This window comes from Poecilia reticulata, chromosome 2 (genome assembly GCF_904066995.2).
Source record: "Poecilia reticulata chromosome 2, P_reticulata-male-v2, whole genome shotgun sequence".
Taxonomy (NCBI): domain Eukaryota; kingdom Metazoa; phylum Chordata; class Actinopteri; order Cyprinodontiformes; family Poeciliidae; genus Poecilia; species Poecilia reticulata.
The window spans coordinates 20,671,378-20,686,385 of NC_088831.1; the positions used below are offsets into that span (position 1 = coordinate 20,671,378).

Below are 15,008 nucleotides of genomic sequence, written 5' to 3' on the forward strand. Positions count from 1 at the left end.
TTGGGAAGAAGCACGCAAATACCGTATTCTACAGCAGGATTCATTGGCTAAATCTGGAAAGCGCCATGTTATTTCTTTATTTATGTCTGACTTTCTTGATATCTTTCTTTTTTTATCTTTCTTGTTTGCACAGAATAATCAGGCCACAGCAGCGAAAGTTCTCCAAAGGTTTATTGTTTTTCAAATGTAAACATTTCTGTGAACGAATCACCTTAAAATACTCAAAAACTCACCAAACTTTACAATGGAATTTAAAAATGGCACGGCCACATGGCTCAACAGCGCCCCCTAGACTCAGTTTGGTTTCGTTTCTGTCTTCTCTGCATACCGATGCTCAGTTCAAGCTCAAGGTTGAATTTTTAGCCTGTGTGAACAGCCTTGTCTTAATCTTACAGCTGATGTTTAGCTGTATTTAAGTATGGACTTTAAAAGTAATGAGCAATAATTGTGTTTTTTCGCAATAAAAAAGCAAAAATAATTGTATTGTGAATTAAAAATGTTTTGCCTACTCACAAATAAATGAAATATATTTAAGCAAAAATAGAAGAGAACAAATTATTGCAGGTTCAAAAAGAGTATCAGATATTTGCCTCGACATAAGAAAGATTTACAGTTTTCTAGCTTTTTGGGTTAAATATTTTTTATTTTATTTGCCTAGAAAATGTTTTTAATCTAATCTAATTAATTTTTATTTAAAAACAAAACATTGCAAGTTTATTGAATGATTGAAAAAAGAAATAACTTGGATATTTGTTTCTCCATCTCATTAAAAATCATATAAATTATTTGTTGTATTGTCCTTCTACCCTGAAAAAAATGACAATTTGCACCAGTGATTGTTGCATGCAAACTTCTGAATGTGACTGTTTAACCACAGATGAAGCAACAAATAAAGAATACTTTGTGTTGTACCTCACACTTTCAATTTAAGAAGATAGAAATCCAATACGTCCAGAAAAGACAGCTATAAAGAGCAAATTATATTCAAAGCTTATTTTTTAAGCCCACTGTTCCTCACTTAAATCTGCTAGCCAAAACAAGATTACAGACTATATCCTAGTCTAATGTTTAACAAGCTTTGCAGACTCTGCCGATACAGCATTTTATTCAGTTTTAGGTCACAAGAGGCTAACATGTATTTGGGACAAACATTGAGACAGAGACAAAGTGTACCTGAACATGTAGGCGGTTTATCTCAGAGATTAAGTTTTTATATATATATATAATATGTTTTCTTAGAGCTTTTTGACCTGGATTAGAATCTATAAAATTGGGACATTATTGGGGAAAACTGAAAGGATTTAATTAATTTACACACCGTAATGCATACAATGATTTTGGTAACAATAGACGGTTAAATATAGATATTAAGGACAGAAGAGTCAATGTTTTAAGTGGCTAACTTGTGGTTTTTGGAGCCCTGCACCTTTTCCCTGAGGAAAACGTAACAAACGTAGAGTGACCTGGTGACTGCGGTCTACACTGATTGTTTTCGCCTCATATAGCACCAGTTGGAGGAAGAGGAGCCCCTGAGCTCTGTTAGTCATTGGAACAGAGGTGTTTTATTGTTTTGTGTGGCCTGAAGTACAGCCTGCGTACCACACAGAGGATGCTCTCTGTTTCACTTCTGTATCATTTTTGAAACAGATCTAAAAACAGGACAGCCTGTTTTTGGTTTTATCACCAAACAAAGTCCTCAGTTATGTAGGTTCCTCCAAATTTGAGGCGGACTGTTTTCGCCATCTCTGCCTCAATGACAGAGTAGGGATTTGCCTAAACACCTTTGGATGAGATGCTGTGGCTCCTGCTTCAGTAGTGGACTCCATTACTTTGTCTAATGATCGCCACCACATCAGGAACTTCAGGCGTTGTATTAGTAGGGATGGTTACAGGTGCAGTCCCAGGTGAAGGGGCTAAACATGGCTGGGCCTAGCACAACACCCTGTGGCGCTCTTGCTTCCAGGATTCTGTTGGGTGATGGGAGGTTTACTACCCTGACGTGCGGTGGTTTGCTGTGGAGATAACTCCTGATTCATGAGATGTTGAAACACTTTGGAAGCAGTTTAAGGAGCGTCCGACACTGACGGGTGAGCTAAAGACTTTAAAAAGTATCCTCGTGGGTTTAAAATGTTTTCTCTTCTTTGGAGTTACGCAAGAAGCAAAGTAGCACAGAGGGTAAAAACCCGACACGTTCATTCATTATGCCCACTGTCAAGAACTCGCGATTAATTCTGCTGTCATCTTATGTAATGCAATTTTTTATTTTATCAGAGTTGTCTGGCTCAGATTCATTTTCTCCCTTTATATTTTATAAGGGAATAGAAACAAGACACATGTTTTTTTTTTTTTCCAGTCGCTGGTTTCACTCGACGCCACATCCATCCCTGTTTTTGAGTTTCTTTCTGACTGTGCTGTATGCAAACAATGCTCAAGGAGTTGGCTCAACGATACTGTATGTACAGCATCAGGTAACCGGGCGCAGGGTTTAATTACATGCTCCGTGGCCCAGACTGAACCGTCCCTGCACACACTGCCAGATGCCTGGTCCCCATGACAGAGTGTGTGTGTGTGACGTTCTCACCCACCATTGTCCTTAGTATTAATGCGAGCTGGACATGTCCTCGTGACATGGCTTGATTCATTTGAGGATGAGACACAGATACTGAATAGTTGATGAGATGGGAGGCGTACAGGGCCGGGGTGAGGAGAGGGAGGAAAAGGAGAGAGGGAGGGACTGAGCAGGAGAGGCGGGAGGATCCACTCGCGCTCCACTCAGCTTCAGCTAGTCCAGGAGGCTGGATGTGAAAAACACCTTGCGACCAAAGGAGGGAGGCTGGGACTGCTGGAGTCAGACGCAGTTCTCCCGAGAAGGAGCAGCTGTGGGGCGAGCGGTGGGTTGGTAGGATGACCCGTGCTTTCGACTGATCGGAGGGAACTGAGGAGTGTCCATGGAGAAATTCAAAGGTCCCACCACAGGATTTACCAAGGCCACCTGTGGATGGAGAGCTCTGCTTCTCCCGCAGCTGAACAGGCAGTCCCTGTACGTGTACGGCAGCGAGGTGGCCGTGGAGAAGGAGTGCAAGCGCCAGCTGGAGAGCGGAGTCTTCGTCATTCACCCCTTCAGCCCCATGAGGTACTTCAGACACGCAGTGCTGCGACTCGGGACGTCTATCACTTACGATGCTCAGAATGAAAAGCAGGAACGAACGACAATAGAGAAGATTGTCTAACTATTAGAAACTATTTTTAATTTCAATTAGGTGAAAAAAAATTATTTCAAATTAAAACTGGACTGACATTTAAAGTTTCTTTAATGAGATGGGAGGGAATCAGCTGAAGTCACTATGCAAAAAGTCTTTTAATGTACGTTTTTATAGATTTATTTGTAGATTATTTCCATGCGCATGCTTGTTGTTATTTTATTTATTTCATATTAAGTCATATTTGGATTACTCATGTATAGATATATTTATTTTTATATACATTTATATCACTTATTGTTATATTTGTATTTACTCATATTTAACACTTTGGATGTCAACAAATAATCAATTTCCTCTAGAGGATCAATAAAGTGTGTTCTTTTCTATTCTATTCTAAAGTTGCCCCTCCCCAACCTGCTGCTGAGCACAGCTGACTGACAGCTTGCCTCGACTTTTTTTTTCCCCCAAGTAATGCTGTTTGAAAATGTTTCAAACATTTGGCATGAACACTAAACCAGCACCATCCAGCACTTGATTCGTTTTTCAGATCCTGTAATAGTGTGAAAATCTAGACACTACAGGTTCAGTTGTTTTAGTTCCACAATACCAGACTGACTTTTAGGTTGTTACAGTGGATTCATTATATAGAGGGAATTAAGGAATCAAATTTTTAGTTTTTATCAATTTTGGTTGTACTTTATGTTGCTTCCTACGCAGCAATAGTTACCATAATGATGTATGTATTAATGTGTCAAACATACAGTATGTTATAATGTACTTCAAACATTTTTTTAAAACTTGTTTTTAAAACGTGTTTTACACTTATTTCTTGTTTTTGGAACATTTATTTGTCTCTTTTTTCCTCATTAAATCTTTGCTATTAAACCTTCACAGCAAACTGATTAGCAATCCTCCAAAAAAGTTGTAAAAAAAAAAAAATCTATTTTCAATTTTGAAAAATACACATTTTTAATTATGTTTATTTAATGACAAAAAAAAAATCTAATTTTAATATTTTTTCATCTGAAAAAAAGGCACCACAATTAGTTGCCCCTATGACAATCCCCTTACAGCGAATATACTTCAGTTGATTAATGTGTTGACGCACAGTGATTGAATCAATATAATAATCCCTGAGCCATTAACATATCATGACAAAAAACTTTAATTCTCTTAGAAATTGCTAAAAATGGGATGTTTTCTTTTCAGATCAGAAAATGACCACAGGGAAAGCAGCTGCTCGACTAATCAAGACTAAATAGAAACAAAAAAGTTTGAAGCAACTGGAGCACTGACAAAACAAGGCTGGAGAAATTTACCTTAAAACCCCACAGAGTGAGAAAAAGTGGTGATGGAGATCACTGTAGGAGAACCGCGGCTAATCTTTCACTGTAAGGTTATGTCATTGCAATAAAACAACACTGAGTACCAATGCTTCTGGATGGGGGTCGACAGTTCATTTTCTCTGCACTGCATATGTGAAGTCAGACAAGATAAACGGATAAAAAGAGATACCTAAAATAAAACAACAAAAAATCTGAACCTTTTTCTTAAGCTGATACAGAAATATTAGAAAACAGGAAACGCTTCTCTTTTTTTTCATTTTTCTTTTAGATCTATAGGTTGTTATTAGTCTGTAAACAAAGCAAAAGCAGAGAGAGAACAAAACCTCTGGGATCAGAGAGCGGAGTAATTGGAGCCAGGCAATTTAAGCCCGGCTGACGGGATGTGCAGTTACATTATCGCAGTGTTTAGGGCGCATAATGCGGCTTGTTTTACCAACTTCAAGCATGAGAATTTAGCTTAAGCTCCATAAAAGTTTCAAGTCTCAGAAAGACAAATAAATAAAATGAAAAATAATTAGTTGTTGTTTTTTTTAACTTCCGCATCTGCCCTCCTGTAGGAGTTACTACATCATGGTCATGATGGCCATCACCTTCCTGAACCTGATCGGGATTCCCATGGAGATCGCCTTCCTGGACGGCGACAGCGGGCTGGCGTGGGAGAGCTTCAACGTGTTCTCGGACACGCTGTTTCTGATGGACGTGGTCTTGAACTTCCGGATGGGCATCATAACGGAGGACGCCGAGGTGAGAGCGGCCGCCCGCTCTATTTTCAGACACAATCTGGACGGAGAGATAATCCCCTCACCGACGGGCTCATGCAATCCATCCCCGTCCCATCTGTAATCCACTCAATACACGAAAGGCTAGATTAACCTCCCATCCTAAAATACGGGCAACATTGGCACCTGCTGTGCGGTTTTATAACGGGGGATTATAATGAGCATATAACGTTTCCAATTAAGCGTCCTTCTGTCAATATCCCGTTTGTTTTCCCCGAATCACGGAGTTCTTGCTAATCATGAATGGTGCGTCTGTGATGTTTTTCAACACAGACATCTGGATTTCATCTGGATTACTTTTTTATTTTTTTAGTCAGTTTCTATGAACTTCTGACATTCATGCAAGTCTTCTGTATGAATAATACATACAAATCCAATCCAGCATGACGGTTTATTTTCAAAGTACTCCCTAAATATCGGATCAGACGGAGTGTTAACACTCTAAATCGGTTCATGGCACAGACTCACATCCGGTCTCCGTCCTCTCTTTCAGGAAGCTATTCTGGATATCAAAAAAATCAGAGTCAGCTACCTGAGGACATGGTTCATCCCGGACGTCATAGCAGCTTTCCCCATCGGATACATCCTGCTGTTTGCGGTAATGGGACTTTGAGGTACCTGCGATCTACAGCAAAACAAACAACAACAATAAAAGAACCCTCACCTTGTTTGCGTTTCTAGGACCTACACTACCACAACGATGACAACCCATCCAAGGCCAACAAGATGATGAGGATACTGATGTTCGTGCGGATCCTCAGCTTGATCCGGCTGGCTCGAGTGTCCAGACTGGTCAGGTTCTTCAACGAAGTTGAGAAAGTAAGTTCAACAACTATTTTTTTTATTTATTTATTTATTTTTACAGTTGTCTCAATTCAGGGTGGCCCTAAAAGATTTGGAAGTACTTTTGCTGTGCTGTGCTAACAGTATAAATGAAGGTTTTCATAAATCTCTAATTGTGCTCATTATGTTCATTGCAGAAAAATCTAGTTTAGGTTTTTCTGTTCTAGCAACGAGCTGGAAATGACCCAAGGCAGACCAGATCTATAGACTCATGGTCAAACAGTTCATTAAGACATGTTCAAACTCAAACTCAAAATCTGATTTTGAATTTGATTAGCCATGGTGGAAAGTCATGTGTATGTATGTATGTATGGTGTTTGTACTCTTCCTGTTGCGATAAGCAATTGAAAACTCATTGAAGGAGAAGGTGTGAAAAGACGTAATCTTTCCTTCTCTATGCCGATTCCCTAAGAGATGACACTTTGGTTGGTGAGCTTTGTTGGCAAAATCAACAATCGACCGACTGTTTCTGCCGTTTGCTTTTTGGATGCTATTATCTAGGTAGTGGAGGCTCATTTCTTTTGTTTGTCAGTTTCTTTCTGCTGTTAATAAAGTGTCTTCTCAGGACACCTACATTCCCTGAGTCCATGAAGCATTTCTTACCATTTCTCTTAATCTTTTCATCTGACTGAATATCTGGTTTCTTTAGCCCCTTGTCTGTAGGCCTGGCTTTAACCAGTTCTTCCTCAGTCAGTCCCAGCCAGATTCTTCTCCATTTACAGAGACCATGAAATCCTTACCTGGTTTTTGAATCCACCTCAGGGGTGGTACAAGCCAGATATTGTGTGCAAGCAATTAGATTTTTATAACTGACGCTGTCAGGTGTTGTAAGGTCACAATAAACTTCAATGGTCCAGTGTTATTTTATTGAAGAACATTATTGAGCAGTACCCGTGAAACAATAAAAACTTTTTTAACTGTACTTGACGTAGCGCTCACCACTGCGTTTAAATGAAATTGAATATTTAGAGATTGATTTAGTAGATTGCTGTCCAATCTACTAAATCAAACAAAAAAAATATTTTCCTTTAGTTTTTCATTGACGTAGCGCTCACATTGCGCTCAACAATGTGAAAATTGTTGTATTTCACATTTTAAATACAAACAAAACTGCCACAACAGGTCTAACTACACACCCGCTTTGGGTCTCTTACCAAAAAATAATGTGCACAGCAGTGTTTTGCTTTAAAAAAAAATCACAAGGTTTGAAGTCAGTTCACAACAAACTAAACAACTTAAACCTGCGTTTTAGGTTTCCTTGTAATGCATAGGAAAGCCAAATGAAGCAGTTTTGTGGCAATTTAAATGTAAATAAGCTTGGTGGTGGAGATCGGTTGCACATGCGGGTATCGGCCAATTGTTGGTCACCCGAACAATCGGTGCACCGCTATTAATTATCATTTTACCAAGCAGTGTTTCTATTAAATAAGTACATTAAATGGAGTCAGATTGACAAGCTGAATATTGGATTGGCATCCATTTGGCCCTGTAGGTTTATGTCTGTTTGAACCATTTTCCTGACTGATGAGGATCATTACTTATTTAGGTGTAAATTAAGTTGTTTGGGTAATCTGACTAAACTGTTTTTTTGTTTGCAGACCAGGTGATCGTCTGACCTCTCCCGTTTCTTGCTCTGCCTTATTCAGTCGTACAGCTGTCATTTGATTGAACTGCTGACCGAAGCAGTGAAGCCAGAACTCGTACTAACCCAGAAGAAGATGTAATTCTAATGTTTGTTTGATGAATTGTTTAAAGTAGAGTTCAAGTTTTTACCCAAATTCTTTTAGGTCCTTCCTGCTTTTCTATGCTTTTCCCTGTGTTTGCCGCTGCCATGCAGATTATCGGCTAAAACACATGGGAAACATTACTTGCGGCATTTGCCTAGCCAATATGACCGCAGCAGTTTGATGCCTTGATGACAAGTTGTAGATATACTAGAAACTTCATGTATGTTCAATAAAATTCACTCTTTCGTGTCGTGTCTTCTCGGCAGGTGTCAAATGCAAACCTGGAGGTAGTTCGGCTCTTCTTCCGCATCTTGTCTCTCTTCATGATGATTTTTTTGCTGTGTCACTGGAACGGCTGCATCCAGTACTTCGTCCCCATGCTGGAGGAGTTTCCCACCGACTGCTGGGTTCGGAAGGAAAACCTGATGGTAACCAAACCTTTCCCCAAATGTACAGACAGAACAGGGTGACGGATTTATTAAATTAGAGGGACAGTTCTGTGGATTCTTGGTGACTTGGTGGTTTGGCTAATGGGTTACAATATATCAACGTTGCCTTATTTCTTTCAGAACTCCACAGTCATCGTTAAATACTCTTGGGGAGTTTTCCGAGCTCTCTCCCAGATGATTGCTCTCTCTTATGGATCCATGGATGCTCCAACAAGTCAGGCGCTCCCTTTTTCTTCAGGCATCTCACACTTTAAAAAAAAAACAACACATAAGTACCCAAAGGTTCTAACTAGTTCTTTTGCTCTCCAGATTACATAGAGATGTGGATCGTCATGGTCAGCATGGTGTCTGGCTGCATGATGTACACCATCCTCGTAGCCAACGCTACAACCATGATCGCCAACCTTGACCCAGCAGCCAAGGAATATAAGAGCAAGGTCCTTATACTAGCCTTTAGCGAGTAAAGTTGCTGGCTCTCCTTTATTGTACCATGTTTTTTTGTGATGCATATATAAATTAGTACGGAAACTTGATATAGCTACAATAAATAACTAGTCCCTGCTTATTGGAGTATTTATCTAGCAAACAAAATAATTAGACATTTTTATCAGCAAATACATTTATGTCTGTGGAAACTAAAGACATGCTCCATAATTCAATTCAGTTCAAACTGCTTTCACAGACTGTAAGTACTTAGATTAAAAACAAAACAACACAACTTACAGACCATAATAAAATCATACATGTATATTTAAAGAATATAATATAAATAAAATCCACAATGACTTGAATAGGAATCAGTTTGCTCACAAACACTTATACCACAGCAGACTGAATGAGAAGTGGGAGTTACTCTTTGCCATATTTGTGAGTGCTAAAATAATTCTGCTACCCAAACCATTCAGTCACTCTTCAAAAGTGAACATCGACATGTTTAGCAAGTTTACACAGTGCTAATTTTTTCACAACATGTTTATTAGCATGTTTAGCCAATTCTGCAGGTTCTGTAGATAAAATTGTTAAAGTGGTGATAATCAAACTGCAGTTGTTAAACACTCTCTCCTTCATTTGGCTCAGACATACAAAAATATTTTTCAGCATGCTGGACCGTTACAGAAAAAATTTTCATACTTTAGATTTCCTAGTTCTAATATATGAATCTTGGAGTCCTTTAAGCATTATGCTATGGAATTTCATACTTTTTGTGGGGGGGTTTTCCACAGATGAGTCGCTTGGAGCATTATATGACCTTCATGAAGCTTCCACCAGAGTTGCAGCTTCGCATCAGCAACTACTACCAAGCTCGCTACGGAGGGAAATGGTTCGACGAGAAATACATAATGGACACGATATCATCATCACTCAAAGAGGTAAACCTCATCAATACACAACTATCCCTAAACATACTGGGATACATTTTGACACTTTTGCTAAGTTATTGTAATGAAATTTTTTACTCTAAGTCACTAATTTGTATTTAAGGTATAGACTAAGTGATGCATGAGCTACAAAACCTTGTTATCTGTAATATAGATGCAAAGTTTCCCCCAGAAAACTTGCTAACCCCGGTGGTTGGGTGTTAGAGCAGTCATTCATCCAGCGGCTGGTCGTGTTTTTGAGTTAAAAAATGTTTAAAGTTGACAGAAAATTTGAAAATACCACTTGATAATCACGTGTTATTGAAAGCTTGAGAGATTAATACCTGAACACCAACTATAAAGTCTTAAAAAATGCAAACATTTTAAAAACTTTAAAAAAAAAAGGGGAAAAAAAAGCAATGTTTAGCCTGGTGGGGGCACAAGTAAAGTCTGGTGGCCCGCCAGGCTTATAATACACTCAGGAAAACCCTGAGTCTACATATACTAATTGTCTAACTTTGTGTTTGGATCCTTACATTCCTAATGAACCCCAACATGGGTAATCAATTTTTTTTCTTTTCTTTCCCAGCAAGTCCTGATGGTGATGTGCAGCAAGCTGCTGAAGAAAGTACCGATGTTTCAGAACAGAGAGGAAACCTTCATCAACGATGTCCTCCTCAAACTACATTACGAGGTTTTCCAGGAGGGAGACGTCATTGTCCGACAGAACGTCCCGGGCGATCGCATGTTCTTCATCGATCACGGAGAGGCCGTGATGGAGACCGAGTCGTACGAGAGGGAGCTCTGCGACGGAGACTTTTTTGGAGGTATGCTTCAATTTGTTCCACATCTCTGGTTACATTCGGAGAACTTCAAATTGTATATTTAGTCATTTGTAAAATAAGATTTGACCTTTCCCACATTGTCATCACTATTAACTCACTACAGCAATTATTATTATTCTGTTTATAGCTGTCCTTTTTAAAACGTTTAACACAATAACTTAATAAACTTGATATTTACTTGGAAAAAGACACATTTTGGTAACACTATATTTGGAGGGGTGTGCATAAGACTGACATGACACTGTCATAAACATGAGATAACACCTGTCATGAACATGAAGGAGTCTTTATGAAGTTCTATGACTGTTGCCATGAAGTGTCATTCGGTAAATAATGACACTTTTAATGCAAAGTTGGCATTTTTAATGGACTTTCAATGCAACTTTTAGAGCAACTTTGCATTAAAAGTCTCAATGGTTACTTTTTGAACCATTTGAAAGGTTTGTTGCAGTTTATTTTTTACATGTTTGACCAACTTAGTCAATTTGCTGTGTTTGTCATTTTTCAGTGTCTTTAGTTATGTTGCTAATTGCACTGACTGAAGAAATTCAAGTTGTATTGTTTTTATATGCTTGACCAAACCTGTGTTTGCCATTGGTGTATCTAAGTGTGCTGTACTGGTGCAGGGTTATCGCATAAATTTGTAGTTCTGTATTCATGTCTGTGTTTTAAAGAATTTATGTTTTAAGTAAATTCAGAAAAGATTTTCTGTATCGGATCGGCCGATTCGAATCCTCAGATATCTGTATATCAGAAGTAAAAAAAAAAGTGGATCAGTGCATCCCTACTAATTAGGTGGCTTGTGAAAACAGATTGTATTTCATTTAAGGTTATCAGAGTAAACAGGGTTCAATCTGATTTCATGGTCACATAGCAAAATATGACATTTTTAAGGCGTTTTAAATGTATTGCTTCCAATTTCATTTTGATCATAACACTGTGACATTTAATAGTACCTAAAAACCAATTAAATTATTTCTTTGTTGCTTTTTTTGGCACTTTTGTGACTGTATTTTGGCAGAACCGCAGTTGAGTTACTGTCACAGGGCGTTCTGTCTTTACAAAATGTGTTTCTGAGCATGACAAATGCGTTTTTGAAAATGCCAGTTGGTCCTTGTATTTATGTTCGGCTTTGGCAGTTCCAAGCTTCGCTGTGAAACCTCCTCTTTTTTCCATTTGGCAGCTTGATCACATATAGTGACTTTTTCTTATTCTTCTTCCTTCGTTCCTCTCCTCCCTCCCTCCTCTGTACTTTAAATCATTTGCTTAATTCAGTGGCTTTTTAGGCTGGAACCCGTCCCAGTCCAGTTGGCACCGGAGCCCGTCGGAGCTAACGGCTAACGTCTGTTCGTTTTAATTTCAGATTAACCGTTGGAGCTCTCCGGCTCCCTCTGTCATTAAGGCTCGCGCGCTCATTAGCCTTACGTTTTTTGCCCCGTGTGTCCGCAGAGACGTGCGTGCTGACCAAAGGCAAGCATCTGGCCACAGTGAAGGCGCTGACCGACTGCCAGTGCTTTTCCTTGTCCTGGGACGACTTTCAGGAGGCGCTTCGGAGTTTTCCGGACATCAAGAAGGACCTAGAAAAGATGGTCCTCGTCAACGCCGACGGCGAAGTTGTGTAAGATACAAAAAAAAAAGTATGAACTGTTTTTTCTGCGAAAGAATCCGAATCTAACCCTATGCACTTCCGGGGCATTTGGATGGCTAAAGGAGAGCCAGTGAAGAGTTTTTTGCACATGAATGAAAGTTGAGCACCTTTTAAATGCTACAAGACTATGTAGAGTTTTTGCCTTCTCATCCTCTATTTATCTACACCAAACAAAGACCTCAATATATAGGGCATTTGGGGTGTTTTGCCTTTTTTTTTTTTTTTTGCTGAACTATTGCTGTTTATTGCAAAAACAAAAATACGTAGGAACTTATTCTCTCCTGTCACGTTTTGGAGCTGAAACTTATGGAAAATGTAGTATAAATACCATTTAGTATTTATACTAAATGGAGAAAAAAGTGTTCATTTCATAACCATGGATGTCTCATATGGGTGGTTAACAACAGGCACAGTGCAGGTCAGAGGTTATTATGAGTATAAATTTTATATATATATTTTTTTTCACTTCTGTATTTCATTCCCAATTCGTGTAACAACTGAAAGAAATCAAGAATGAAAAGGAGGAGGGCATGGAATAAACTTATAATATTTCTGCAGATTTACATAAAGAGAAAATTAGCTATTCAACTCAGACAATAGTTCAAATGTACACAAAAAATACACAGGAAAACATCAAGTTATTCAGTGGCATATTGCTTCATTGTAATGATTTTTTTCAGATTTCTTTTAAGAGCAGAAACAGATTTAGATTTAGTGTTAATTTCATCTCACTGTCAAGATTGTTCACAACTTTAATTGAAACAAAATGTTTCCATATTTACCGTTCTAACTAATAAAAAAAAAAAATCTCAATTCCTCTTAAGTTGTATTTGCTTTCCCTCTATTGACTCGTGAAATGTCAATACGTTTTTTTTATTGTTTTACATTATTATTATTATTATTATTATTATTATTATATTGTCACTTTCCTAAAATAATAAGTCATTTTTTGCCAAATCAGATTTTTATTTTGTAGTTTGGCAAAAAAAAAAAAAGACTTAGGCCATTATTTTAAGAAAGTGAAGACATTATTCTTTTAATTACGTTTTCACCACGTACTCTTCGCAGGAACACCGTTTCACTCAAACCTAAGCGTAGAAATTAAGTGCAGGTTTGAATGATGCGCAAATTTAATCTGGACGCAGATTAAAGAACTGTTTGCGCTAACATTGGGTTTAAAGATGTTTTAGTGAGTTGCAGGGAAACCACACTCTTCTTGTAGCCATAAGCGAGGCTCTGGCGTAATTCAGCCCTTAATATTTTCACAGCTCCTCTCAGCGGACATGGAGCAGCTCGTTTTGTTATTTATGTACATTATTATGTATACATAAGTAGATGTATATATTTTTTCTTTTTGCTCATTTTTTACCTACTAATATGCTTTTTTTTTACTTTTATGACTTGAAATACAGCAATAAACTGAACTAAGTCAACATGGACAACATGTGAGGAACAGCCAAGAATTTCACTCGTTTAAAAAAGTGTGTTTAAAATCCAGCTACTCATTTAAATATACCAGTTACATTGACTGTCATATCCAGAATTATCCCAGGACCTTGCTGATACGAAAAAAGTGTGGCTTCTTAGCAACCGATGTTAAAAAGTTGCATTAAATTCAGACAAAGTCTTGTTTTTAGAATCCATTGACGTTATTGCATGGTTATCGCCCCCTGGGAAAAAAGAGAACAGTTCAAATGCATGACTAAATATTGAAAATGAACATGGCATTCCTGCTAATGACTGGCATACAGGTTTAATGTCGTCACCTAGCAACAGTCGCACAGTGACCGCTGAGGGTTTCGTTTGATGTCAGATTGTAATTTATTTATTTTCTCCAACATACATCTAAGCCGTCGCTTTACCCAAAAACCCCAGTAAAGTCAATGTTGTATCTTATTACAGACGCCAAACAGCAAAGTGAGAACAAAAATACAGAGAAATCAATGGGCTTCCCACATGAGGCTGGACCTGTCCATGTCCAAGGTGAAGCAAAGCGAACAAACAATCAGCGCTTCCTGTGTTTTTCCGCCCTGCAGAACAAAGCGCTGCGGAGACCTTCACGCTGAAGGTCAGCTTAGTCTGATTGAAAGACCCAAACTGGAGCTGGAAGCCGTTTACTGTTAACAACATCAAAAAAAGCTAAGGTGGACGGTAGATTTTTTTTTTAGCCACTGTTTCCCTTGACAGTGTTTGCACTTTGCCATGTTGTTGAAGCACTTCTGGAGAATAGTTTGACCGGAGCACATCCATGGTTTCCATGCATATTCAACGAACATGGCCATCTCTTGTAGATAAAGCAGGTGTGGATCATATCTAAGCTACGTCTGACTTTTTACGTCCATTTATTCTCTTTAACCTCATTAGCAATAGACTACCTGGGTCTGTTTGTCCTTTCTACTTTTTCTTTTTTCTTTGTAAAAAAGTGGCCTTAACTTTAGGGACAAATATTACTACAGTAGAACTGGGGTTGATTATGCATATCTTGGTCTCCTTCAGATTAGCCGTAGGTCTGCTGACTTCTCTCTTTCCTCCAGATATGATCTGTATTTATTACCTCAACGTCGGGGCAAAGATGGAGATCCAAGGCTAATTACCATAAGTGCACAGGATATAACAGTCCGGATGCCTCTTAGAAGAATGGATGTAATGTTTTTGGAATTTGTAATTACTCCTTTAATTTATGTAAACTGTTTTATTTTGTCTGAACTAGAGCAATAAAGGGAACCTATCTGAACTCTAAATGTTTTCTCATGCTTGTCCAATTATTTGTGTAGCTTTGCACGAATATCTGTGGCTCCTCTTCAGCTGTT

The 15,008-nt window shown here is 38.4% G+C and overlaps 1 protein-coding gene and 1 long non-coding RNA gene across 2 annotated transcripts; one reads left to right on the forward strand and one right to left on the reverse strand.

Moving 5' to 3' along the window:
* The first annotated feature begins 1,039 nt into the window (after positions 1-1,039).
* hcn5 (hyperpolarization activated cyclic nucleotide-gated potassium channel 5) lies at positions 1,040-14,932 on the forward strand. Its single transcript, XM_008431518.3, has 10 exons — positions 1,040-3,133; positions 5,107-5,293; positions 5,822-5,926; positions 6,010-6,147; positions 8,165-8,326; positions 8,468-8,561; positions 8,657-8,784; positions 9,571-9,717; positions 10,295-10,532; positions 12,000-14,932. The coding sequence occupies exons 1-10, from the start codon at positions 2,949-2,951 to the stop codon at positions 12,170-12,172; spliced, it is 1,557 nt and encodes a 518-aa protein (XP_008429740.1). The 5' UTR covers positions 1,040-2,948; the 3' UTR covers positions 12,173-14,932.
* Positions 8,358-12,063, reverse strand: LOC145548973 (uncharacterized). Its single transcript, XR_014084918.1, has 2 exons — positions 11,976-12,063; positions 8,358-8,595 (listed from the first exon to the last, which is right to left on the reverse strand). It is a non-coding gene; the product is annotated as an uncharacterized LOC145548973 (long non-coding RNA).
* Positions 14,933-15,008: the final 76 nt, after the last annotated feature.